The 27,879-nt window shown below is 38.3% G+C and overlaps 2 protein-coding genes across 2 annotated transcripts; one reads left to right on the forward strand and one right to left on the reverse strand.

Annotated features, from left to right (window-relative positions):
• Positions 1–173: 173 nt before the first annotated feature.
• LOC128890019 (protein unc-80 homolog) lies at positions 174–25,594 on the forward strand. Its single transcript, XM_054148164.1, has 50 exons — positions 174–876; positions 1,440–1,488; positions 2,176–2,202; positions 2,960–2,980; positions 3,599–3,744; positions 3,830–3,977; positions 4,246–4,477; positions 4,585–4,673; positions 4,777–4,860; positions 4,926–4,976; positions 5,074–5,210; positions 5,284–5,541; positions 5,613–5,788; positions 5,865–6,025; positions 6,112–6,254; positions 7,640–7,669; positions 8,637–8,766; positions 8,934–9,125; positions 9,199–9,340; positions 9,449–9,823; positions 10,079–10,529; positions 10,606–10,729; positions 10,838–11,015; positions 11,126–11,270; positions 11,358–11,467; positions 11,527–11,717; positions 11,832–12,047; positions 12,116–12,251; positions 12,345–12,614; positions 12,866–13,120; positions 13,292–13,781; positions 13,935–14,559; positions 14,644–14,824; positions 14,984–15,162; positions 15,230–15,478; positions 15,547–15,820; positions 15,978–16,285; positions 16,505–16,930; positions 17,081–17,299; positions 17,640–17,785; positions 17,842–18,169; positions 18,353–18,673; positions 18,804–19,062; positions 19,128–19,337; positions 19,454–19,804; positions 19,932–20,213; positions 20,326–20,418; positions 22,607–22,729; positions 24,048–24,196; positions 24,269–25,594. Exons 1-50 carry the CDS (start codon positions 764–766, stop codon positions 24,869–24,871), a joined length of 10,596 nt encoding a protein of 3,531 aa, XP_054004139.1. The 5' UTR covers positions 174–763; the 3' UTR covers positions 24,872–25,594.
• LOC128890039 (carboxypeptidase Q-like) lies at positions 25,563–27,879 on the reverse strand. The gene is made up of 7 exons (XM_054148198.1): positions 27,721–27,879; positions 27,192–27,570; positions 26,963–27,113; positions 26,637–26,886; positions 26,297–26,537; positions 26,047–26,229; positions 25,563–25,968 (listed from the first exon to the last, which is right to left on the reverse strand). Exons 2-7 carry the CDS (start codon positions 27,539–27,541, stop codon positions 25,704–25,706), a joined length of 1,440 nt encoding a protein of 479 aa, XP_054004173.1. The 5' UTR covers positions 27,542–27,570; positions 27,721–27,879; the 3' UTR covers positions 25,563–25,703.

Genomic DNA, 27,879 nt, shown 5'->3' on the forward strand with positions numbered 1-27,879 from the left:
TGGTAGGGACGTGCCGTTGGAAGGGTGGGTCTCTCCTGGCAAGGTGGGGGTGGTCCAGCGAGCAGATTCCTGGGGCTGATCGATGGAACGACCGGCGCATTGGATTTTCCGAGAGTAGCGCGCGCATTCCCATCCTTTCCAACAGCGTTACGTCCGCCGTGTCTTTCAGTTACTCACGATCCTACAGCGGTGGTGCATCCACCATTCCGGCGTGTTCATCCCCAACGAGAACGATGCAACTGTGTCACTAGGCCGAGTGGCACGTGATCCTGTCCTTGCACGGTGCTGCTTCTCGTTGCATCCGTGGCGACGCTGCAGATCCTATCGAAATATGCGTGCCTCGAATTTCCCAAGGAACCCCGACAGTGCGTGAACAGCTTCGTTCGAGGGGAATCAGTATCGTTGACTGCAAACCCTTAGCATTGTATCTAAATAATCGAGCTGGCCGAGCGGGGATATGGGTGTTTTGGTACGGAGCGAACGTTCCATTTCCGATCGAATCGGAGACATCCTGTTACAACATTGAGGGGAAATTGATTTATCGGGTGTCAGGGTCAGGCCGTCGATGTGTGCTCATCGCAACGCGGAAAAACCGGCTGATGTCGCTGGGACCTGAAGGGAAGTACATTTTTCACTGGCAGGTGAAACACGTGGCGACGTTCTAAACAATAAATCGTTTTTCCGTCGATCGTATGGTAGGATTCTCCCGTTTATTTCTCATTCCTATAATTCGAGCTTCGAGCGGATGGTGTGAGCGTTGAAAATGGTTTTAGACGATTACGCCAAGAACATGGATAAACGACGGTCCGTTGACGGGAACCTCCAGGAGCATGCTTTGCCCATTCCGGTTCAGATGTTCCTTTGGCGACAATTGAGGTACAATATTCCTCGGAATGAGGCATCTGACTCTTTAGCTGTTAGTGAAATTGATTGATCTACAATTGAAGGCGATTCAAGGTCAACGATGATGATGCGTAAACGATTTTCAAGCAATATTCGTTTTGTTTTGAACTCGAGTTTTCGATGGTATCTTCCCATTTTTCGAATCTACTTCCAATAATTTCAAAACGGGTGGTTGATTCTTATATTTCAAAATAATCTTGCTTGTGCAGCATTTCGGTTGCAGTCTCCACGTTTTAAAATCATTTCAACGTTTTCTTCGTTAATGCACTTCATTCCGATTATTTCGACAATATTACAATCGAATACTATACTGATTGAAACTGACAAGGTGAAAGAAACAAAGCTGGCCTTGATTCGTAGATGATTAAAGTCATTTTAGAAGTATATTAGACCAGGAAAACTAAACTAAACGTAGAGGAAATATTTTAGACGATAATATCGTAAATTTCATCCTATTGATCTTTGCCCATGACATTTCACAATTTACTTAATCAATTCAGTCTGACTTTACATAATGATGAAATTTGTGTTCGCAGACCATTCATTCGTGCGAAATTGGGAAGGCTACACGAGGCATCATGCACGGTAAAAATTGACACTTAGAGTTTCACGAATATTCCTTGAGTTGGGAGAAAAAGCAAAAGATGGACATGTGTATGTGTGTGTGTGTGTGTGTGAATGTGTACGGGATACGAAAGATTAGTGTCATAGTGTGAAAATCTGAGACACTGACGCTCATAAGTAATTTGATATTAACGCTTCCTCGTCCGATTTGGAAAATGCAAATTAAAATTAAGATACAACTTTCTGAAGCAATTATATTATTTTACTTTTTTTATATTCACTTATTTCAAGGTATTATTTTCCTCACGATACAATGGTGACCCCGGTACCATGTTGTGTCAGTAACTTGATCGAAAACCTACCAAATTATAGGCATACTTCCTGCTCCATTAAGAAATGGGCGGATCATGTATCCTCCTGTCCGGTCTATTTGCTTTCGTGGTTGTCCGTGACAAGTTTGTTGTCCTTTTTATTAGAAATCTTATTAGAAGTCACTCATGGAATCTAAAGATATAGTTTAAAGATCGAAACATGGCGAATACATTCAAAAGTGAAATGTGAAACATAGAATTCGATTTCTTGGGATTTCATGTATTGCAAAGATCCTTATCAACCATATCCTATCAGTCCTTCGTTTTCCAATACCTACCCGACCTGCACTAACAAAGTGACCTCCTGTACGCTGCTGCCTCCACGTGTCACCTGCAGTTCTGTCAACACGCCCCAGGCCATCATGTAAGTTCGCTAAGCCTGATGTCTGCTTGCCCTGGTGCTTGCAACCCTACTTGCACAATTGTACATTCACTTCCTGATTATTCTAATAAAAATTCTAGAAACAGCTTGCCATTTACAGAAAATATTACCTATTACTGCTTTGCATGTTATCGATACCAAATATGAAGACACAAGGCAGTCAAATTGCTTCGTAACAGTGAAACTTTGCAATATTAATTGTGATCATTCCTCAGAATAAAATTTTAAAGAAGATTTTATTTTGAACCACTTTGACTGTCTAAACCAGTGAATCTATGTAGAAAACTACGAAACCCTTTTAGCATCTGCTCTTCCGTTCTATATCTGTCTGCAAGTTTTATAATAATCTATCTTTGAGCTCTAATGTAGCATATTCGTTACAAATAATTCTTACATCGTTTAATTATAATTGTTTTTAGTAACAAGTAATATTCATGGTTCTTTCATCTAGTTTTGTACAGGAGTTTTGTACCTCGTGAAGTATTCCTTTTCACGAGCTACATTGAGTAGGTAATCCTGTATATAGTAACCATAAGCAATTTTGATATTCTAGAAAATTGTAAAACAATTTCAGCATTAACTGACTATGACTATGACTATAGCTTTGCATCGTAGTATTGTCGCAAGTACTTCTTTTACTCCTTTTTCTAACTTTCTTACTACTTCGAAATATTCCTTCTACTATTCTTTACACTACTAAATATTAATTTCAATTTACTGTATTTCAATGCATACGCAGGAGACGAAGGAAGCTTGCACGGTTAGTATTCGAGCAATACAAGTATATCATTCTACAGGGGCTAGACACCATGATTGTTTCAGCGTACGGCGAGTGCGGTAACTAATGGCACCAGCAACAATTCAGTATAAATGTATCGGGAGGAATAATTGGTTATAATCTAATTAAACCTATTGATCTAATTAGCTGGTTGATCTTATGTCAGTTTCTCGAGTAATCAATTGAACGACCTATTGAAAGATGTCCTACTTGATATCGTACGTCACGTGTACGATAATTTGTGCATAACTGACCACCTCCACAATTTAGCTGAGTGAATGGACAGTTCTTTAACGAATCAATATAGAATATTCAGTTTAACAAATTATTCAGAAGCGTACATGTATATTTATACGATACATGTAAATTGTTGTCATTATTTTAAATAGTTGAAAAATATTTTTTAACGCTCAAATGTAATGCAATAAATAAAATAACGGTATAGTAAATGATATTTTAACCTAAAATTTATAGTATAAGAAATAAAATTTTCCTTTAGAGATTTCATGCTTTAATCGTTATCATATTAACTCGAGGCTGAAACAATTAACTCTAACAAAAGACGAACAGTTTAAGTAACCTTGGCACTTTTGCTCGCAGTCGCTCGAGAAGGTGTTGGTTCAGAATCTTCACAACGATTTGACACCCTCTTTGAGCGTAATACTGGGCAATGTGCCACGATGGCATTTGATCCAAACCGCTCTTCCCTACGTTCTCCATGCCGCGGCCAATCTTCTGCACAATAGGTGAGTTGCCCGCTTTTGTACCTCTTTTCTATGAAATTTGTCTATTTTCTCTTTCGCGCGAGAATCGCTTCCCTTAATCTTTAAGGAAGGATTTTCAAACACTCGGAGCTATGGAAACGACGCTACTTTACATTCTTCATTGGATACTACTCGACTCCGCCGAAGAATGCTCCGAATCTGAAACCGACCCTGGAAATCCTTTTTATTATTTATTTTCTGTGCCCACTATGAGCGTAAGTAGTTTCTGTTTCTTTCGCTGATACTTGAGCCGTTCACTGGACAAATCGATTAACTCCACTTTTTGAAAAATCTTAAGTTTAAGTGTCAAAGCATTTGGTTTAGTCATAACTTCTTATATTTATAACTTTTAATAAATAATTAATTTCAGAGGTCATTTTGATTGAATTTCTCAACTTTTTGTTTTATGGGGTTAATCGATTTGTGTTCTGAACGGTTTATTTAGCGATTATAAATAGCTAATAATGTATTAATTTTTGACAGCTATTCGTCTACCTGTTCGCGCCATTGTGCAACCACTTGAAAGACATCGACTTCAAAACCAATTTACGTTTGGAGAACGGCTTGAAAATATGGTCGGCTATGTGTGAATGTCGTCATCCAGATACGCCTTGTTTCACCACTCATTGTCGGATCAAGCCTCAAGCTCTGTGGAATCGATCCTTCAAGACTTCCAAACAGCAACAAATGTCTGACGATGTTTTTGTAGGAGAAAGTAAGTTTTCATCTAAACTTTCTTTCTTTTCTTGTAACAGGATAATGTTAAATATTTTTTGCTTCAAACTTTACCCGTAGTAAACAAATTTATTATACAATTTTCAGATGTCGAAAGTCCACCCAGTCAATCAGCCAGTGCTTTTTCAGACCAGAGTGCTGACAAACCTTTCTCCACGAAACAGCTGGATGACGATGTAGGTACATAATACTTGCATGATAATTGCATAAATGATTTCTTGTCTGGTGGAATGACCAACAATGGTTAACAACTGTGGGCATGATTAATCTTCTTCCCAGAATTCTTGGGTATCGTCGCCAAAGGACACAGTATTCCCTGAAACCATCCCCGAAGAAAGTTCCGGCGCTGAAGACGAGCATGTTGTGAGTATTTCCAAATTAATACAGCTTCTAATGAATTTCAGACACTAATTGAATATTTCTACTAGGTTATCTTCAGGTTACCGTCCCTCAGCGAATCAGAAAAGGCGCTCGATGGGGTAAACAATATTCCTAAGATTTATACGGTTATGGTTAGAGATTGGGACTTCGCGAACATAACGTTCGTTTAAACGTATAATTAAATTATCTTTGTAGGGCGAAGCTAGCATCTTTCACGTAGCCATGGGTCGAACAAATGATTTCTCAAAATCTACCCTGACGATAGAAAAGGTCACAGCGATTTCAGGGCTTGACACTTGTAGACAGTACCAAGAGAAGTCTCAAAGCACAGGGTCAGTTGAGTACTCCTACGTACTATCCTGATTATAAAGATTTTAATACAACTTAGTGTCATTCGTTTGATAGAACTGCGGAGAAGGAAAAAGCGGATAAAAGCCAGAAAACGGAAAAGGAAGCGCAGGATTCGACGAAAACGAAAACTTCGTTGACGCAACAATTATCTCCAGGTGATTCTGGTCCTACAGGGCTGTTGAGTGGCCATGCTGGTATCGAAGCAGACGTCCGAGCTGCCACCTTTCTGGACGTGGCTGTTCTTAGGTGCCTTTTCGTTCTTCAGTGGCAGGAGGAAGGCATTCACTGGGCTCTACAATTTTTATATCACCGGTGATTATTTCTTTGGTCTAAGTACAAAAATTACAATAATATTATTAATGTTCGTTATAAATTATTCACAGATTACGCACGATCAACGAAGAAACATCAGTGCAGCAGATGCCACGTCGTCGCAGCAACTCGTTGCCCATACCAAAGATCGAAGTATCGATTTATCAAAGTCCTGAAAGTAAGAAGAAGGACGTGGCAAAGGATTTTATGGAAGTGCCGGATATTAGAGACGTTTCTGTGATAAGTGGTAGTTGTATATATTTTTTTTTCTTTGAAATTTCTAAGTTAGTACTTCTTCTCCATTTTGCATATTACCTTTGTAGGTAACGAAAGCGAAACAAACCATACAAGACGAGGCAGTGAGAAGAAGAAGAGAATGAAAATGGCTGATCTCAAGGCATTTGTCGAGACGAAATTATTATCGAAGTCGGAAAAGGCACTCGAGAAAATTGGTCAAGATGATCCGAAAATGCTGTTCGAACAGGTAAATCATTAGATGTCTGCTTGTGTCAAAAAGATATTTTTTAATACGCGATTGAGAATAATTCAGGACACAACTTACGTTCTCAGGACAGCCATAGAAGCCTCGACACTGGAGACGATCACTTATCGAGACGAACTTCGACCACGTCGAAAATCTTTGAAGCGAAGGATGTCGATCGCATGAAACACCCTACGAATTTGATCAAAGGAAAGAGCATGCCAAGTTTAAGGTACGCACCGTAGTTTTTAGATAGAGCGAAACATATATCGAGATATTTTCTTACTTTATAGAACTTTTCTCTCTTCGATATTATTTTTTTTTTTCATTCATCGTAATTACATACACGCGTTTTCTCACATAGCTTGGTTATACTTCATTCATTACGATAGTTATACAGTGAATTCTTTCTAAGTGTCGCGTGGTTATCTCCACCATTTCTGGAAAGTACCGACATGAAGTCAGTCTCAACGAAGGTCAAAGATTTTTGACCTTCTTAATGAACTTTTGAGTTGCGTCTCAGAGCCTCATTAATTAAATGGCAATCAAAGTTCACTTACCTTCTCTTCTAAGTGGCATGGCCAGACCAGAGCTAGCGCGACTTTAACCGGATTCACTGTATTCTATTTTTTCATTTACGATTGTTAACGTCACTTCAGCTTGTTATGTGTACGATGTTTGTGACATTTTAACAACCAGAATAGTGTTGAGAATTCGTGTGTACGTACGCGCGCATAGATCTTTGGTAGCATAGTAAATGGTTTAAGGAATAAAGTTGAAATAATTCCTCTTACAGAAGGACGTAGTTATGCTTAAGCTGAATGTGATAACGAACAAACGTTTCGTTAGACCGATAACATTTCTTTTTAAACGTAGTTTATAATCAGTGTTGGGTAGCGACATCCATATATCTTTCTATAAAAATGGCATTTGTTGTGAAGTATTGACGAGAGTTAGATCAATATTTGATTATCTTCATTGAGATGATAGTTAAGAATATTAAATATAAACTTTTTACGAACAGATGAATGCCACTTTTATTATTGTAATATTTGTTTCATGGTATATTTCTAAAAAAAAGTAACATCTGCTTTTTTTTAATTATTTTCTAAAATTAATCATATCAGCACGACGGCCAAAATTGCGTAATCTAATGAAATTGAATTAGCAGTACATCGAATTTATCATTCTTATTCAATTCTCCTTATACCTTCTCTTTTAAAAATTATATTATCAAATATCTTTTTCTGTAATTTCTAGTAACTGAGCTTCTTTTAGAAAATTGTAAGTGCATTTTTAAAAATTTATATTACTGTTTCAAACCTTGTAGATATTTGAGAAATATTCGTCTACTTTCACCCAACACTGACGGTCACTTTGAACTTTAACCGAAACCGACCAAGCGACCGAATTGACTTCCTTGAATTAACGAAAAAAACGTTTACAGAATTTTGATCTTTTTCTCTGTAAAGAATTTGCTTACTTTCGTTAGCAACATAACTTTTGGAACATTGCATAATTTGATAAGCCCTTCGTTAAAATTTATGCGTAATGTGTTTCTCTATGTGTGTCTTTTCTATCTCTCGTTCGCCTTTTCACACCTGAACTCGTGCTCAGCTGCTTGATTAACGAGCTGACCGCGGGAGGGTAAGTCATCAACGTCACTCGGAGGAAGTTCCGTACTGCAGCTCGGTTTACACGCTTCTTTTACGAGCTTCCTGCTTCCGGTAGGGCGCACAATTATCCTTAAAACACACAACCACGCCCTAGTCGCCACGACACGTTGGCAAGAAACAACGTAAAACACGTCACTCTTTGTGCTTTTCCTCTCACTATATCAGGGAACTGACCACCAATCACCTCTGTTGCAACGTACTTCTTGTGCTTCGTGAGGGTAATTTTCCGCAAAGGTAAAAATTTCTGACACGAGAGTCCTTCACGAAGAACGAAGTTTGTAATATCACGAGTTAATATTCTCTCGGAAATATGCACAGTACACGAAGTAATACAGTAAAATACTGTTATGCATACCATAGGACATTATCAGTGAAACACGTGACTCTTAAGTCATATTTGATGATCAATTTCTAAGTAATTATGAAAAGTCAAGATACCCCAGTAGTAAACTGACCATAGAGTTTTTCTTATCAGTATTATCACTAAGTAACAGAGATAATTAAGTATTTCCACTCACATGGCCCATTCTGCATAATACTCCCCGATTAGTATAGCTATACTTTGTTCCAATAGCCATACATTCACGCACACACAGTAAAGAAATAAATTTCTTAAAAGACCTTCCACTTGTTCCTAGAAAGACCGTCGTACCTAAATCTGATACTTGTAATATATCGAAGTGTAAAGTGATCCTCGGAATATCGTTTACGTTTATTGAGAGAATTCCCATTCTCTAGGTTTGGAACACTGTACGTAGTGAGACACAATGAGGGACGCATCGAGCATGTTACGTGGAATGCCAAACGCACCAAAGTAGATAAGGAACATTAGTGATCAGACAGTAGTGCTTAGCTAGGATTTACATTGAAAAATGGCATGGGAGAGTCCACGCGACACTTTGCATCGCGCCGAGCTATTGACCGATTCTAACTCGCAGGTACGTCGGCGATACTCGTATCGAGAGGAAGCAAAGTCGATTCTATAGCCAATCGTACACTGCCCCGAATCCTATCATCACCGTCACGGAGCACACGCCTTCGCCATCCCCTGATTACATGAAGCGACAGGTAGGAAAACAACTCTAATAAGGGCTGCAGACATAACAACATTGTTTTCGAAAAACCTGACCCATTGAATACGATGTGCTAATAACAATGTACACATATTAGCACCTCAGATATCTTCGATACTAGAAGTTTCACGTATAATTTTTTTTTTTTAATTTTTCTTCCAGGCTTCGATCGACAGTCAATTAGACGTTATTAGTATGCGCGGTAATCGTTTAGATTCTGAAAGAAAACCAAGTCTCACACGGTCGCAAACAGACTCCAACATCACGTATGCTAGCGACGAAGTACCGGAAGCTCCTGGGTCGTCTTGCTACATCACCAAAGAAGGTGACATCGACTTGCAAGTAGTTTTAAAGGTGAGCTTACACTCCCTCGAGTAATATTTAATTTTTTAATTGGCTCATTTTCGTTATTTTGAATTATCACCAGGCCGTCCATTCAGTTGCGTTGCGAGATACCAACTGCTGTACCTTACGGGTGTGCGAAAATATTTTGAATTTGGTGGAACTCCTGATGGATATGGGAGTGATGAAGCAGTGTCTTCGTGATGAAATGACGGGTAGTTTAACAGGTAAATAATGTAAAGTGCAGAGTAATCCCAAGTTACATAGAGGATATAAGTACTTTTGAGACTGACTGCAAGTCATTATTGTATTGAATTTTTATTTAACTCTTTCAGAGTCAGCGACAGGTGTAGAGAAGACAGACACTGGAAAGAAAAAAGAAGCCCCCGACGACGAGCACGACTACCGTCAGAATCCATCGGAAAAGACTAAATCTTCGTCGCACAATCTCCTACTGAATTGCGTGATCAGAGTGTTGAGACATCTAGGCTGCCCTCACAGCTGTTCAGAAGGGATACGCGGGCCCCAGGCCGATTTTTGTCGTTCCCAATCGCAAACGATCCTCGGCAAGTTGCATCGCGCCAGCTCGAAGCAGTTCTCGCGATTCCTGAGATCAATGGTGCGGGACCAACCAATACCAGAGATTCTGGATTTCTTTCACGCATACATTGGATTCTGCTTGGATCCAAGTTCGTTGTTATCTCCACTTAGTGAGTAAATCGAGGGAAACGAAAAAGACTACGTGTGTATTTGTTCGCTTCAAAGCTACTCAATTCTGTTAACATGCTACCTTTGGTCAGCGGCTGATTATGAATGTGAATTGCGCTTTCTAAAAAAAAAAAAAAAACCAGCAGTTGCCGATTGCATCCAAACGTTGAGTAACATTTACATCGCAGATGCTTCGTTGCCCTTGAATTCCAGTCACTATATTGTTCGACAACTTTTGTTTGGTTGTTTCGCGACAGATCAGAAACGAGGATCGAGCAAATCGCCGGAAATCGGATCACAGGGAGGCTACCCGGCGAACTACGGTGGCAACTTGATGGGCAGCACCATGGTATCTGGAGGGACACTTGGCAGCTCGAATGTAACCGGTGCTGCTGGGAACATGACCACGAACGCTTCCGCGACTGCAGCCTCTATGTATGGCCTGGGTAGCCATAGTTCGCGTGGTATAGAGGGACAGATATTCAACTGTGTCTTCAAGGCACTCGTGACGCGTTTCGTCAAGTCCCTCAAAGAGATAAAACCTCAAGAAAACACAAGCTTGTACTGCGACCTCCAGCAGTTCATGGCTTACGTTAAGGAAGTCCACGGGGGTGTCTTCCGTCGCGTCATTTTGAGCGGAATCTTGGACTCTGCCGATCGACCTAACAAAAGGTGTAACAGTAACATTCAGACGACGCGCGTTATCAGGTAAAGAAATTCATAAGTTATTATTTACTGCAAGTAGGAGAAGGTAGTTTCTCAGGTAAAATTTTAATGTTTTCAGGCATATACACCAATCAGATTTGGAGGAACACGCGGATATCGGAGGCGATACTTGTTACACTGTGGATGACAGAGGAACGCGGAAATTCCTTTTCAAGAAAAGGAGCACATCTTCCACTTGCGCTGTACGTATTATTAAAAATACTGTAAGAGTCTCTACGAAAAATAAGACACGGAGATTCGAACCCACGACTGTCGGATCCACAGTCGACCGCTTTCTTGTATGTTTCCAGAGTCTTCTTGAAACAGAACTAAGCGAAGAAAATGCAAAAATTAGCCAAAGTCCGTTAGGGAACATACGGAAGAAACATCACATACTCACGCCAAGGCAGAGTGAACGCAATTTGGGAATAGAGTCCTTGGGTTCTGGGAAAATTCGAAAGTCTACTCGATTTCAAATTGGTGGCATAGGTATGTTTACTGGCAACTAATAATTATGTTAACAATGGCTAAGAAATGGAAGAGTAGGTATGTAAAATAGAAATGTGAATGTTTGGCTATATTTTCTAAACTAATTTCAGTTAATTGGTTTCGAAAGGAGTATGGAAGAACCGATTCTACCGACAGTCATGAGAGCAGCGAATCACCGACGGACGGTAGTTTCGTTAGGCAATCCAGTTTTCATTATGGTTATTATTGTCGTAGCGCATCTAGGTCAGGACGTGGGTAAGCTTCATCGTTGTTTTAAGGTACTTTTTATTCAAAATTATGAATTTCATTCGCAGTAATAATCATAAATATTTATTATACAAGGGTCGGTATAACCCTGCAGAAGGCAAAGCGTCGAATGGAAGATCAACTAATTAAAATTGGCTTTGGAAAGAGTAAGAAAAAGGAAAGCCTAGAGGAGGTGGCTGGAAGTTGTAAGTGAATAATAAATTATACAAGTCGTTTCATAATATCTTAATCTGCTTCATATTAGATTTCAGCAGACGAAATTCCATGGAATTCGGCGAAGCTTCGAGGGAATCTGAATTCGTGGTCTTAAAAGAAAGAAGACTGGTGCCTCGTAACGCTGTCCGCGATGGAATGCTGAGATTCTCATTCTTACTGGAGACTTGCCAACCGGGTTCGGTACCCGATCACTATCTAATGGCTGCAATCCTAGACCTTGTAAAAATTGTTTATTTCTATACAATGTTCAATCGATGCCATAAGCTCCTATTACAGATGTCATTAATTTTCTAAGAATTTATAATATTGCTGTATACGTTTCCTCCTATCTAGCCCTATGCACCAGTGGTCGCACGAGCGTGTTTGCTGTTAGAGTGTGCCCATTTCGTTCACATGTGTAACAAAGGACAGTGGCCGACCTGCATGAAAACGAATTTTCCAATATTTCGTCCGTCGGTGCCTATCAACAGTCGAAATACGACGACTGTGCTTAGCAGAATTCACGTGATGCAACGCACGGCTGGAAAGTTGTTTTATCAATGGGCAGAGGTTATTATTTAAAATTTTATATATATTTTATCTTAAAATTAACTTTACCAACAATTTATATTCGACAGGCCATTGGCGCACGATTAGAAGAATTATTGCACGAAGACAAGCAGAATGTTGATCAAATGATAGCAATGGTTTCTGACGAAAGCAAGCAAAGAGATTTAATCATTGAAGACGAAGAAGAAGATTTTCTGGATGAAGGTAAGCTACAACGTAACAATAAATAGAAAATTTTTGTCAGTGCTTGATTTTTTATTCATTTCATTAGAAGTTAAAAGAGCCATTGTATTCCAGCTAGCATAAACGGTTATGGTTCTCAGTGTCCCATTGCGTTGCGTCTCGCAGCCTGTATTCTCCTATTGGAGGTAACAGCGTTTTTAAGAGAGACTTATCAAACGTTGCCAAAATTTAATAAACTTTTAACGAAAGAACGCCCACCCCCTTGGGAAAGAATGTACAGTAGAGAAGCGAATCGACGATGGAGTATGGCACTCTCCTCGATGGGCCATTCTCAAACATCAGCTCAAAGTCTTCAATCGATTGTAGGTGATCGCGAGGTCGCACGTAAGTATAATTTTTTAAAGTAATAAAACATTTGAATTGTATTTGAGGCTTTCTGTACGAGTTAAATGAGAGTCAGAGATGTCTGACACGTAGGACTTATACTACTGCCAGCGCGCAGCGTCAGCTAACACAGAATCTACTTACATATATTGCTGTGGCTCTAAGATTTAACACGTATTCATATGTATTAATGAATAAATGTTATTTTATTTTAATGTACCTAATCGAAATACTTTGGATCGAATTTTCAGCGGAACGAAAAATTAGCTTTGTTCTTTACGAGCCTGACAACGAATCGGAAGGTAGTAGCAAATCAACTGTTACAATTCAAGGGGAGGAATCCCAAAACGCTGAAAAAGAGAAGGCCAAACGCATACAACCACCGCAAGGGCGGCCATTTCTTCTTCGCCGTGGTACCGCGGAAAATGCAACGGGTTCATTCAAGAAAAGAAGTTTAAAACTTCGACGTGGTACCAAAGAAGGCAAGGACACTGAATGCGAGGCTTGTAAGTATCAAAGGAAATACATTTTCGAAGAAAATGATACTCATAATATAATAGAATACTAACAGCTGATTTTAGTTTAAAAATTTAACAAGAGTTATTTCTACACCTTAGCTAAAAGTTATCATTCTAAATATAATTGTATAATTTATATGATTAACGATTAACAATTAGATACAGTGAGACGAGCGGATTCCATTCAATCGAAGAGAAAAGTAAGCTCACTGTCAGACAGAAGTGACACTTCTGAGCCTGGTTACGGAGGTGAAATTAGCGGCGAAGAATCACCTGGAATATTAATAGACGATCAACCGCCGGAGAGTCCCAGTGACAGTAACGAAACAGACGAAACCAACAAAAATTTTCCTTGGATGAAGGTCTTGGTACAGTTCGCCAATTCGTTCAACATCTACTGCTCCCATCAGAACTTTTGTCATCCCTACTGCCACAGACGTCAAATGCGAGCCAGTAGCAGGTTAATCAAGTCCGTAAGAAAAATTTATGGAGAAAAGTTTGGGATTCTGAACGGCGCAGGAATGTTCGATTTCGACGCCGAGAAGAAAGAAGCGAATAAGAAGGACAAACGTGGCCGCAAAGTCTCTGAGCAAACCAGCACCCAAGTGTCTCCTGTGCGAAGGAAGGACAGCGTAGGAAAGAAATTCAAGTAATTTTTACATAAATTATTAAAAATGATTAAAAAGGAAAGACGTCCTAGATGTGCAAATTAGAACCAGGACCGTTTAAAAAAACTACTTAGAACCATGCCCAGTACAAATCACAGTCTTTCGAAAGTAAATTAGTGTATTCTTTTTCGCAGAATCGACAAAAATATAGACGGATCCCAGTCTGGCCGCCTAACGCAACGAGACTCCTCAAAGGACTTAGCTGATCAAGATTCGGAGAAGGGAAAGGAGTCCTCCAAAAAATCTGCTGGAGAGGAATCTGAGAAAGAGAGTCCGGCGATTTTGAAGTACATCAAGACTCAAGTGAAAGACATATTCCATGCACCATTGGTCACTTTAGTAAAAGGAGCTGTAGTGATGACGGAGGAATTATTTATCGACGTTCTACCTGTCGCTTGGGAACTCTTGCTAGAATCGAATCAAGAAGTCGCAGCTTCGGCTGCCTCTCTCTTCATAGTTGCTGCAGTACGAGCTCCTAATCAAGCGAGCGAACTGATGCATCACGGTCTTCAACACAGCAGCACCAGCGTGCGAATAAATGCGATACTGAGGTTTCAAGTTCTGTGGAAACTGCGGTATCAAGTTTGGCCACGAATGGAAGAGAATGCTCACCTCACCTTCAAGGTTCCGCCACCTGGGATAGAGTTCACGTTACCCTCGCCAAAAATCGGTATCGAATCGTTGCCTGTCGTCGATCCGCCTTGGATGCCTCAGGTGAAAACGAAGGTGGAAGAAGTGACTATCAATCAGGAGCATCATGTAAGTCTGAATGAAATCCTACATTGGTGAGTGTATCGTAGATTGTTCGACGATTACGTAGAGTTTATTATGACTATTACTTAGAGGTCTCTGGTGACGGCAACGAAAACTCGTAAGAAGCAGCAAACTGAACTCATAAAAAAGGCTTTACAGGCGCAGGATGATAAGAAACGAGAAGAGAGGGAAAATTTTTTGATCACGACTATACCGATTACCGTACAGGCTGCGTACGAACCCAGCCCTGTTGGAGACGATCACGACGAAGGTAGACTTCGATGATTCGATGATTAGGAATGATAGCTTTTATAGTAGGGGTCTCTTTTTTTTCGAAATTGAGACAAGGCATAGTTTTTGGTCATTCTACGGAGCGTAACACGAGGAATACGTGCATATATTAAAATAGAAATAATATCGTTTCATACAGGAAACGTTGGAGACGAAGATGGAGGCGAAACAATGCCAAGAAACACGTCTCATCACGGCCAATCCGCGCCTTCTTTGTTTCCTTCTTCTTTATGTTCCGCAATCGTGCAAATTATTGACTTGCTCGACGATGCTGCTGTCTCCGATGATGGAAGCGCCGTTTACGAAGTAGCTTACCAAGTAAGAAATTAATTGAAGATTAAATTAACGAAAGGAAGCATTCAAGTAACGTTATCCTTTATATCAGGTGATTTGGAACTGTCTTGTGGAAGACAGTGCATTATTCCTTCGCTACGTTTTGGAACGGCTAACTAGAGAGAAGCAAGAGTTGATGTTTAAAATTTTAAGACACCTCATTCGTTTTGTGCCAAAGCTACCCCAACAGGCTGCGTTTGCCTTGTACAATTATATAATCGGGTACGTTATGTTCTATGTACGTTCTCCACACGAGGAAGGACAAAAACTAATTGGAACAGCGCTTTCTATCTTATGGATGGTAAGTGAATTTAAGGCGATTTAAGGTGACTCGTTGTGTGTTATTCGCGGCAATTTTCATTTCCATAGGTGGTGCACAGTGTGCACGGGATAATGTTCAAAGATTTGAAACAAATTTTAAGAAAGGAGCAGTGTGATGCTTCAATTTTGTTAACTGCAAACGTGCCATCCGCAAAAAGAATCGTAGTACACGGGCCACAAGACCCGGATGCAGGAGGAATTCCTTCTCAGTTTCCAGTACAGGAAGACACACAGTTTTGCCAGATACTTCGAGAATCATTGGACTTTTTTGGCATAGAAGAATCGAAACATCGAGAATACTTTCTCGTTGACTACAAAACACGTTTGTATTTAAACTCATATTTATTTCAGATTAAATTTTGCTCAAAGTTTTTCTTTTTTTACAAAATCATTGTATCGCAAATCCCTTGCACCGTCTTCCAAATATCTGGAAAGAATTAATAAAATTTCACCAATAACACTTCACTTTCACGTTCCAGATCAAATCCGCAATCCGTCGTCGTACGTTCGCGATTACTACTTCTTCAAAGGCAGGTCTCAGTTCTCTGAGATCGAATTAGTTCACATGAAACCGGAAGACGCGTTCAATGCACTGCAACGCCAGGAACTGGTTCACAAGTTCGTCGAAATTGGAAAGGTCCTGTTGACCTGGGCGATTTTAAAAAACGTCGACATGGTGGTGCAGAGGGTAGTCTTCCTCCACGAAGAACTAATGAAGCTACCGTCATTTCCAAGAAGAGCGCTGGAAGCCGACTTGGATTTGTACAAAGGTGGTGAAATAGGCAGAGTAAGTAACAGTGGAATGAAAAATGAAAGATACGATGCATAGAGCAGTAATCTTATCGAGCAAAGTTAGTTCGAAGTAAATTAAAAACTAAAAGTAAATTAGAAGGAAGCAATGAAGGAATACGATCATATTACTTCTGTACATAGAGTTGTCACTAGAAAAATGGGTATGGAAATATCTTTGTTTTCACTGTATAATTATGCGTATTTGTCTATTTAGGAACTCCTTGGTCTGGACGTGATGCACAAATTTATGTGGGTAAAACTAATTGCGAGGATGTTCGAGGCGATGGCAGGCAACTTCGCTTATTCAGGGGACATCCACCTTTTCCTAAATGTTTTGAACGGCGCAATCATCATTCACAGTGAAGACTCCTGTATTTTACGTTACGTGGTCGCCACGTATATTAACGCAGCGCACAATTTCAAAAATATTTTCTCGACGAACGGCTACCTGCTAATTATGCCAACGCTATTGCAATTATACTCGACTCACCAAACGAATAAATTAGTGACAACTACAGTGGAATACGCCGTCAAACAATTCTACTTGATGAATCGGAAGCCATTTATCCTTCAGATGTTCGGAAGTGTGTCCACCATATTGGACACGGATGAGGCGAGTGTTCACGGAGAAGCGCACAAGGTATTATGTTAAATAATACATCGCTTCATTAATCATTGTAATCGAACATTACTTAAAACATTTATCATGCGGTTAAATATCAAGTGACATGAAAAGTTTTAGCGTGTGTTTTCATAAATTTTAATAGAAATAATTGTACATTGTCTCCAGGTCCCTGCTACGTGTCTTTTCAATTTGTTGTTAAGTTTGGAGACTCCATCGCCGGACCCTTTACACATAGACGAATTGGTAAAAGAAGAAAAGCCATTGAAAGCTATCGACTTCTGTTACCACGATGAGAACGAAATGGTTAATGTATTAGATTGTATAGCATTGTGCGTAATGGTGATAGCTTACGCACCTGACTCTGTCAGGGGACAACAAATGTTGGTAAGGCAGCTTTGTATAATAAGATTTGAAAGTAATTGCAATTGAACCTCAAAATACGTTTGAGATATAAACATTTGTAGTATAACCGAAAAATAAGGCATGGGGGGGGATTCGAACCTACGATCCTCGGATCCACAGTCGACCGCTTTACCTACGCGACCAATCCCGTACCCTACGTTTCGTGTTCTTATTTGACTCCTTATTGTTGGGTATGGGAGGCGCGGACACTACACATTTTGTAAAGGAATGTTTTAAATTAATCGCTAATATTTTCTTCTCGTTCTTAGTCGGGTCTCAAATCTCCAAACTATTTTTTCTGCTCATGTTCTCATCTTTGCAGATTATACTGGAAGCGATTCTACCGTGCTACGTTCAACAAATTCAATCTCCCACTTACAACAGGGACGGAAGAACTGAGAAAGAAATAATAAATCAATTAGCTATAGCAGTGAAGACTTTGGTTAACAACTCAGAGGCGCTCACAAAGTAAGTTTCACTTTCTGTTATATGCAATCATAAGTTCTGATAATAACTTTTCTCAGATATTATAATGGCCCACAAAAATCGAGCCCGGAACACAAAGGATCCAGTCAAAAAAATTACGGGAAAGGTCCGTATTCGCCTGGTTTTGATTTCGAGGACGAAACTCACACCACTAAGTATATAGAGCACTCTAAAGTGCGAACTTTTTATGAACGAGATAACGACGATACTGAAAGATGTCACAAAAATGAGTTTCGACGACCACGTGACACTTTATTAAACATGGTAGGGGACTTTGTAGCTCGATGCTCGGCTCGTTTGATAGAATTGAACAAAAAATCTCAGGATGGGAAAATGATCGAACTATTGGATTCGAAATGTCATATAGTAAGTACAAATCTTTTTTCCTAATATGTGGAATTATTTAGAAACTCGTTATTAAAATTTTAGAAGCTATCGCACTCGTTCAAAAAATACTTCCTTTTTAAGTTACGAGTGCTTTTTGATCTTGATCGAATTTTGCAATTGTTAAGCGTGTGTAGCCCTATAAATGTTACGTATTATCTTTAGCGATTAGCAGATATTGCTCACACTCTGTTGAAAATATCTCCGTATGATGCGACAACAATGGGTTGTCGTGGTTTGAGAAGATACATGAATGATATTTTACCCTCAACCGAATGGTCAAACGACGATATGAGACCCGCGTTGACAATTATTTTAAGAAGACTCGATAAAACCTTCAGTAAGATACACAAGAAAGCCTCCATTAGAAGAAATACTGATTGGACCGCGGCTAGTGATCTTTTGAAAGGAGTTTACGAAACGTTGTCCAGATGCCCTTACATTGCACACTTTCAATATTTGAAAACATTGCTGAGCACCTGTCAGGTATAGATTAATTTATCATGGATACAGTAATGCTGAAGGTTGCAATAACCTAATAAATGTGAACGATTTGAATTTTCTAAATTTCTCTGATTCTTTTTTGTGTGAATTCTAAGCATTAATTTGTACGTAGTCATTAATTATTGGAGATACTCCGCCGGAAGATGTGACTTCAGCTTCCTCGGCGGCTTTAATGAGCAAAATACCACCGCAACATTTCTGCTCGACGGTGCTTCGATTGATAGCTCTTCACGTGATATCGCTCAGTGAAGGATATTCTCTTGAGAATGTATGCGGCGGTCACGCTATGTTTGCTAGTCAAACTCGAACGGAGAACATACTCCTTAACTTATTAATACCGCTGTTCCTGCGTGTAGGGACTGGAAGGAAAGGTAAAGCATACTGGTGATACTTAGAAAAACATGTAATATTCAATCGAATCGATAATAATTTTCAGATGTGACGAAACTAAGGCAATCGGACATAAACTTTGCTCTAACCGCGGTGCTGATTACTCTGTGGCCACCGAGTACGAAGACAGTGCCAATAACTACTCAGAACTTAAAAACCACAACGGACATGAGAACTGGTAGTTTGACATTTGTAGCGAGAGATTCAAAGACTTCAACGAAAACATCGTTGACGTTGTACCAAGTTGCTTTTTTGGGTGAGCAATTAAATGACTTATTCGACCAAACGAAGAACTGTATAAATAAAACTGTAGTAAAAATTACTTCGAAGCATCCGTATTACTAATTCTAATCACTATCTGGTATTTTGCAGCTTTGAAAATAATGACGATATGCTTCGAAACGGAATTGAAGACCGAGTGGACAAAAATTCTACGCACAATGCGTTTATTAAATAAACGAAACGAAGCTTCCACTTACCTTTGGAATTTTATAGAATTCGTGGTCACTCATCGCACCGCTTTGTACATTCAAATGCTTCCGTTCATCGTTCACAAGATCGGCCAGGCACCGATTTCGGAACACGAGAGAAACATGCAGAGTATCATACGTACGAAAATTAACGGTGACACTAAAACGATACCGAAATCTCGCAGCACTCTGTTGACCGATCTTATACGCGAACTGAAAGACTTGAAGGACGAAATTGAGGACAGAAGATTCGGTTAGTAAATTCAGTATTCTCTACATCACGAAAAAGATACAAAAAGTTTTTAATTATAAAACGAGGAGGACCAAAAGTCTACGAGTTGCCCATCCCTGACACAACATATTTTTATCGTTACCTTTAGACGAAATGCAGCCAGAGCCAAAGAGAAGTGTCGCAGACATGCATTCCGCGAACGAAGGACAGCCTCGTACGCAGAGACCATCGTTGTTGATAGATCTTCTGACCGGAGATCTTGGATCCAGAGCTCATATAAATCGTACACCTGCGGAAACTCCAATTTCGCATTCCACAGCCCCTCAATCCGCCCCTCATTCGACTCATCAGTCAAATTCCAGTGGCACTGTCAAGGCGATGCAACCGAGTCAAGCATCGGCGCCGCTAAACGGTATACATACAGCACGTGGTACGTTCCTAATTGGAATATTATTTCATGCATAAACAGAATACCCTTCAAGCCTATGTCGTATTCATTCATTATTAATTATTCAATAATATTATTATTACTGTTATTTCAGGATCAGTTTCGAGTACAAGCGTGGGTTCCTCTACTCTTCGCGAGTCCAGTGACCTCGGTGTTCCAGAGACGCACATGGAACAAACGCCCACAGGTATTCGATTACTTTCGAGAAACCTTTAAGAAACGGTCCCGAACTTTAAGTACATATTACCGGTGCGAGTGCAAGCCTCTCATAAATGTTTCGTTACTTTTCTAAGCGATTGCGAGACGTTTACCACAGTTGGATCGAGCCATTGTCTACAAGACACTGCGACAAAATTTTCAATGTTCTTGCGTCACCCTCTTTTTCTTTTCTTTATATGCAACGTGTTGCGTGAAAACGAAGACGTTATAGTTTCGTTTCTATCCCGCCGTCGTCGAGGCTTGCGATCAAGCGTCTAAATTAGTATTCCGATGGAAATATTTTCTTTTCTCGAATCGAAATTGTTCTTAGATGTTGCGTTAACTCGGTTCGCACTGCTTATGTTGTGTTCACCACGTTCCATCGTTCGGGCCTTTCTGTTTGATCGTATATTGACACATTGATCATTGCGTTGCTTTCATTGCTAGCTAGGGAACGGAGGTAAGCGGATTCTAATAGTAAAGTCTTCACCGAATCTATGATAAACGTCCTGCTGGTGTGTTCCCTTGTCACGCTTCTCCGTATCTCGTAACTTCTTGTCATATTTTGTACACTTTACCCTCCTTTCAGTGTTCCTCTCGATCACATTTCTTGCTGGTGTTTTCTTATTGTTTCCGTGAACAGAGATTCGACGGATCCTTTGCACACTTACACACGTTTTTATGATATTACACGATTTATATTAATATACAGCAGGGCTGGGCATCACAGTTGATTCAGCGCGCGGCGAGTACGCGAACTAATGGTCGTCATGCGCCAGAATTACCTGGGCGCCCAAATCTGCCATAGAGATTTTAATATACCAGCACCGATAAAGAAAACGATTTTATCGCTTTTTTCTACTTATTATTAACATTTCTTTCATCCGCTGTTTAAGTTTAGCTTTGGGACCTAATTAACTCTAACAATTATCGTAGAGCAGCGTTTCCCTAAATATGATACACGAATCATCTGTGCTAATCGAGCTCACGACAATGCGAGCGAAGTAACGCAGACTGGTACGCTATCGAAGAAGATCGGGAACCTCTGCTGTAGAGAGTACACGAATCTGATTTTCACGGCATCTTTATTAGATTATTATATTCTATTATAGTTGTGATATTTCCCGTCACGTGTAGTACACGATCGTAATAAATTTATATAGCAGTATTTAGACAATGGTAATGTCCAACAGCTGGTATCCAGTTCGTCGTTAACGTAGATATATATACATGTATATATATATATATATATATACTACACCACACGTAGTTGCTTCGACTTTTTAATGCTTTTCCATTACGTGCCTAACCACACTGATAATTTCTGTACTCGAAAGTTCATTTCTTTCATACAGACGAACAGAGTAACCTTTACTTAACAATGAAAACATGCATACATCCCATGCGTGCCTCAGATATACTCTATACAATTTTCATGTTCGCATTGTGTCAGTGTTTCCGTTTTGGTTCTCGATGAGGTCCTTGGTCACCTAAATTTTCAGATGTTTTTTGTCACAAAACTTCCATAATCGAAGCAACCCCGTACTATTACACCCCCCACCCTTCCCCCTGGCCCCCTGCCCATGCCCCCATTAATTAAGAACTGCACAGTGTATGTGTCGAAATCCTGTCGATTTTATACAGAGTGGAGCATAATTCACGGCACAACCGAATAAAGAATTAACTTCGTATAAAGATAAGTGGACAATGTGGAATACAATTTTTTTTTTACCCGAAGCTTCGTTTCTTGAACATTTGAAGTTGGTAAATGAAGCGCATAATTTGAAAATTAAAAAAAGGTACATAAAACTTGAAAGTTGATTTCTGTTTACATGAAAAATGAGTCATCTTTCGATTATGTCACGAGTTACGAACAACTTTGTACATTGTGCTATGTTCTATTCATATTTAATTCTTTCAATCATTTCAGATTTGATATTGGTGAAGTGTTTTATATGTCACGGTGAATTCGAATTTGACGATATGAAAATATCGTAAAATAATAATTATGTTGTTTGCATTAAACGCTATATCGGTTGTAATTGCACAGAACGATTAATGAACGTTCAATGCAATTACCGTGAATGATATATCGACATATCAATGACGCCGTCACATGGTCTGTCTCATTTCTCGTCTTTCCTTTCATTCTAGACGTTGAATGTGGCATGTTTCAGATAAATCCCAACCACCTTCTACTAGTGATGAACGTAACCATGTTAAGCCTCATCCTATATTAACTCATCAAAAGGCACCAAAACTGCGCTTTCTCTCTTCCATAGAATTTAGGCACTCATCAGGTAAATTCCGAGCCCTGTTCCAAATAAATATATTATAATTGCAGCTAATAACGTTACCAGTGCTCATTACCTCTGTGAAATGTTCTTATTGCATAATTTCATTTATATAAATTATTAATAGAATTAATCTACACGTATAACTTCACATTGGTAGTAGTTTCAGATCAAAATATACATATTATTTATTATAATAGAATCCATAGTATTTCACGGTTTCTATCGTGCAAGTACGAATGATTGGAAACAGAATTTAGTGTTGTACAGGGGACACTAATTGCACAGAGTAGAAATAAATTTATTTTGTTTAGTACTCATTTTTATATGTGTAATATTATTCAAGTAATATAATTGAATAATAGAGATTTGTATATTTCGTTATCTGCCCTTTGTTACAAAATATTCAAATCTGATGCAAGCCATTTTCCCGTACAACTATTTTCTACTGTCATTATCATCATTGCATATCATGATACATTCAATTTTCATTAAATACACTGCTGGTTCATTTTTATACTTGCTAATAATTTACAGAGATATCTTTTATTGTGATCAACCTAAATATTTTTGTTTTATGAAATTGTTCAAAATAATTTTACGATAGACATATTACATATTTCCACATTATTTATCAGAAAATTAATTCACGGTACAACTAAAAAGAATGTAATTTCTAAACTTACTTTACTGTAAAACATAAATGGAAATATTTACATTGATCACACATAAAAAGTTACTCTATACATATATATTTTACACGTAGTTCTATTAGAGAGATATTTTTTATCTATTATTCTCTCTTGTTTCTCTTTTCATTCCCTATAATCTATAATTATCAGGTATTCGCTCTTTTACTGTCCTTCCATGCTCATATTGTCTTCGTGCTCTAATAATGACCACATATGTGTACGTGTACATTCATACACATTACATGTTAAATTCAGTTACGTAAATTACATTAAAAAGATAAGACCTTGATTCGAGATAAATAAGTAATTAGCAATTTACAGCTTTATCGCACAATTTACCTAATAATTTTAATTTTTTTATTCAAAACATTCTTTAAAAACAATTTGCAGTAAAGATAACATAGTCCGTAATTATATTAGTTGACACATCACATTGTAAGCTGAAAAAATGTAGCCATAGTGCGATGTTGAGAAAATCATAGTCCGTGGAACACTGTTGTTTTTTACCTACATTTCGAGAAACGCATCGGGTTGGAAGTTAGTAAATTTTTAAAGAGCAGCATGGATAGATTGTATAGAGGGTACAGCATACAATTAAAAAAAAAAAAATTAATCTAATACTGATTCGCTAGGAGAAACAATGACGAGTCAGCTCAGCCCGACCAGTCCAAACGAGGACAGTTCAGTTGAATCCCGTCCAGACAAACCTCGATTACAACGTTGTACGGGTCAAAGCAAGAAGACTTTTCGTTTGAGAAAGAGTCGAAGAACACACATTGAAGTAATAATAAAATTTTTAAATGATATACTCAAATAAATAAATAAATAAATCACTTTTTATATATATATTTAGGTATCGCAAGTGGGGACAGAACAAATCGATGACACACCACACGTACCAATAACGACTCAACTATCGGTACGAACGTCACCGATGCCATCAATGGAACCTTCGACGTTCAACATCCCTTCAGATTCATCGTCTATTCGTTCAAGACGAAGTTCGTCCATCCGTCAGTCAGATTGTGAAAAGAGTAATAACATACCAAACGATCAACAGCAAATGCACGGCAGTCTTCATCATCATCACCATCACTACCATCACTACCACCATCACCTGAATCTTCAAACATCCGATGTCTCGTGGGATGAAGACACATCTAGTACATCTGGTTATCGTGAATCGTATAGCATGCAACTGGTATCGTTAGAAAGCAGTAACAATAACAACCGCCCGATTCAAGCACCACCGTTGGCATCGCCAGATTTAAACGACATGCCTTCAACCAGTAGCACTACGACGAACGTTATAGCCTTCGATGGCAGTTCACCGGATTGTTCTATTAATGGAAGTGGCGGAGAAAAAACAGCATTATTAACTTCTAGCCAAAGAACAACTTCTCAGCATTCCTTACTGATAGTTTTTCCAAATCAGGATGAGGACACGTTGATATAGGTAGTCAGCGGACACAGTTGGTGTTTCCTGTTACGAGACTGATTAAGGTATCAATAACCTCTAATTGCTAACGGTAAGTCTTACTATAATTAATAAATTTAGAGACAAAACTATTCTCCCACCTGGCGTCCTCAAGAACTCAGTTTGTTAACAACAGCATCTTCATTCTATTTGAATTCAAATCTTAACCGCTTCACTAGTACCATCTTCTGGTGAAGTCAAAGAACTAAGTACTCCTAATTCAAATAGCACACTCAAAATACTTTCTTAAAGTCAAACTATACATATCTCTACTATCATTATTTCTTAATTTGGTAATAAATTAATGGTGCTTTGTTTCTATGAATATACTGTTATATATTATGTAGAATTACTTTCTTCATGCAAACAATTAAAAGTTGATGGCATTAATTACTATAAAAAGTACGTTAGCAGTTAAAGGTTTAGTCGAAATATAATGTAGAGAATTAATCGCGATAATATAGAGTGACTGCAAATTCATAAAACTACTAATATGGTGTTCAAGAGTTTTCATTGTTTTCCGCTAATCGGAAAGACCAATTAAAGATACATATGTCGAGAGCCTAGCCTTGTGATCACAGAATACTTTGTAATACGTACAATTAGCGAACGAAATTACGACCACATGGACAATTACACTTTGTATAAAACGATTCCCTGTAAAAGTAAGTGGACTTGAAATAAAGATTTATTGAGCATCGAGATGAAGCTGACTTTTAAATTTTTAGTTTTATTATAAGGGAGGCAATGAGAAATTTTATTGTTTACTTATTTCTTTAATAATCGTTACCACTGACAATTGTACAGAGAATTAAGTATAAATTGGTTTATGCCGAGGAAGGTCAACGCTAAGATCAGCAAGTAGAAATGATACAGCTGCAAATAAGGCTGTTCCCCTATCAAGGGCTTCTGGATCCTCAACCAGCATAGTGTCTGCATTTGTATGATGATAATAAAAATACTTTTCATTTTGTGTCCACAGCGAACCTCCTGGTATGCCTGCATTTACCCAAGACTCAATGTCAGGGCCATCACAAGGATTACGTAGTTTCATCTGTCCCATAGGAGCTAATAGTCTATAAATAAAATAAATAGAAAATAGTAAACATTTACAATTCACAGCATTTTATTCTAATTTGACTATGCATACAGACCCCATAATTCTTTCCAAAATGCATCTAACTTGCTCAGTTCCAGTAAATTGAAGACCTAAAGGCATGAATGTGCCCATATCTGATTCCATTACAAATTGAAGATTTTTTTCTTCAGCTTTATGGGATTTGATATAATGACGGGCACCTATAATACCAAGCTCCTCAGCTGTCCACATAATCATTCTATAAATAATAATATATTTATAATCCTTCAATTATTCTTATTTTTTTAAATTTATTTCAGGCTTACCTAATAGTCCGGCGAGGCCTATAATTAAGCTTTTTCAGTAACCTCAATGCTTGCCATGAAATAAATGCTCCACCCCCATCATCCATAGCTCCCTGACCAACGTCCCAACTGTCTATGTGACCAGATACAACCACAACTTTCTCTGGCATTGTGGATCCAACTATTTCAGCTACTATATTTCGTGATATTTTACTTGGTAAGTTCTTGGCTTGCATTTTTAAGTTTATTTGTATGGTTTCACCTTGTAAACAGTTATAAAAATAAATGTTTAGAGATAAAGATGTTTTCTACTATTCTTTATCATTAAAAATGAATATATTTTTTCTATTATCTAACTTACCATTATCTGACAATCTTTTCAATAAGCTTGCATCTTCAGCTGTGATACAAGCTACTGGAATTTTTGTTACGTTTGGTCCATAACTTTGCATTCCCGTGTGTGGTGTATACAATGAGAATGGTGTAACCGAATTGATTAAAGCAGCAACAGCACCATATTTAGATGCTTCTGTTGCACCCCTACTTCTATACTCCACTGTTTCACCATATGAAACATATTTTTGATTGAATACAACAATTTTTCCTGGTACCTAAAAAATAAGAATGTAATCAGAATAAAATTAAAAAAAAACAATGTAGGCAAAAATAACTACAAAGAGTAGTTACTTCATGTTTTCTTTCTTCGAGTTCCTTAAAACTATTAACAACAACAGCTTCTTCAGTTATTCCTTCGGGTGGAGTACCAACACTGTAACCTAGTCCTAGAAGAGCAATGTTTTTCCACCTTGGCTTTAAAAGAGTTGCAGATTCTTGTCCTCTAACAAATTAATATTACTGTGATGTAAATCTTTTATCTATACTTTATATCATGTAACGAGTAGTAAAGAAACTTTACCTAACCCAATTAGGTACAGTCACAGGTTCTCCATGAACATTTTCTAAACCAAACTCATGTGATTTATTTAATACATAATTAATTGATTTTTCAAGTACTTCAGTACCAGCTAATCTTGGACCAAACTTGTCCACAAAGTGAGCCAATTCCTTCCAAGTGGTTCCTTTATATGAACCTGATAAAGTCTCATTTATTATAGCTTCAACTATTGTGCTATGAGAATCTATTTCTTGTATCAATTTCGTTGGTAGTTGACACTTATTAACTTCATTATCTTCAATGCTAGCCAATGTTATAATCAGTTGTATTTGGAATATCCAGGTGATGATACAAATTTTTAGAGACCACATGTTAGGAATGTCATAATTTCCAAATTTCACTGTAATCATTTTATTTTTCAAAATTAATTATTTTAGCTTTTATCATTAACGTCCTTATCTTTTTATGTTTATGTAAAAAGAAATATAATGGTTTGAAATATAATATTGAAGTTGTATTATATATAGTGATTTATAGAAAGAGTACTTACATTAGAAGTCATCCATTTGAAATGTTCATAGAAACTGATAGTAACTAATAGAAACTAAAGTACTTATGTTTTATCAATTATCATGTCTATCGTAACAAACAAAGTAACATGGTCAGCTATTACGTGAAGATAACCGAGTGTAAAGATAAAATCACACGA

The sequence above is a fragment of the Hylaeus anthracinus genome, unplaced genomic scaffold (genome assembly GCF_026225885.1).
Source record: "Hylaeus anthracinus isolate JK02 unplaced genomic scaffold, UHH_iyHylAnth1.0_haploid 0, whole genome shotgun sequence".
NCBI lineage: Eukaryota > Metazoa > Arthropoda > Insecta > Hymenoptera > Colletidae > Hylaeus > Hylaeus anthracinus.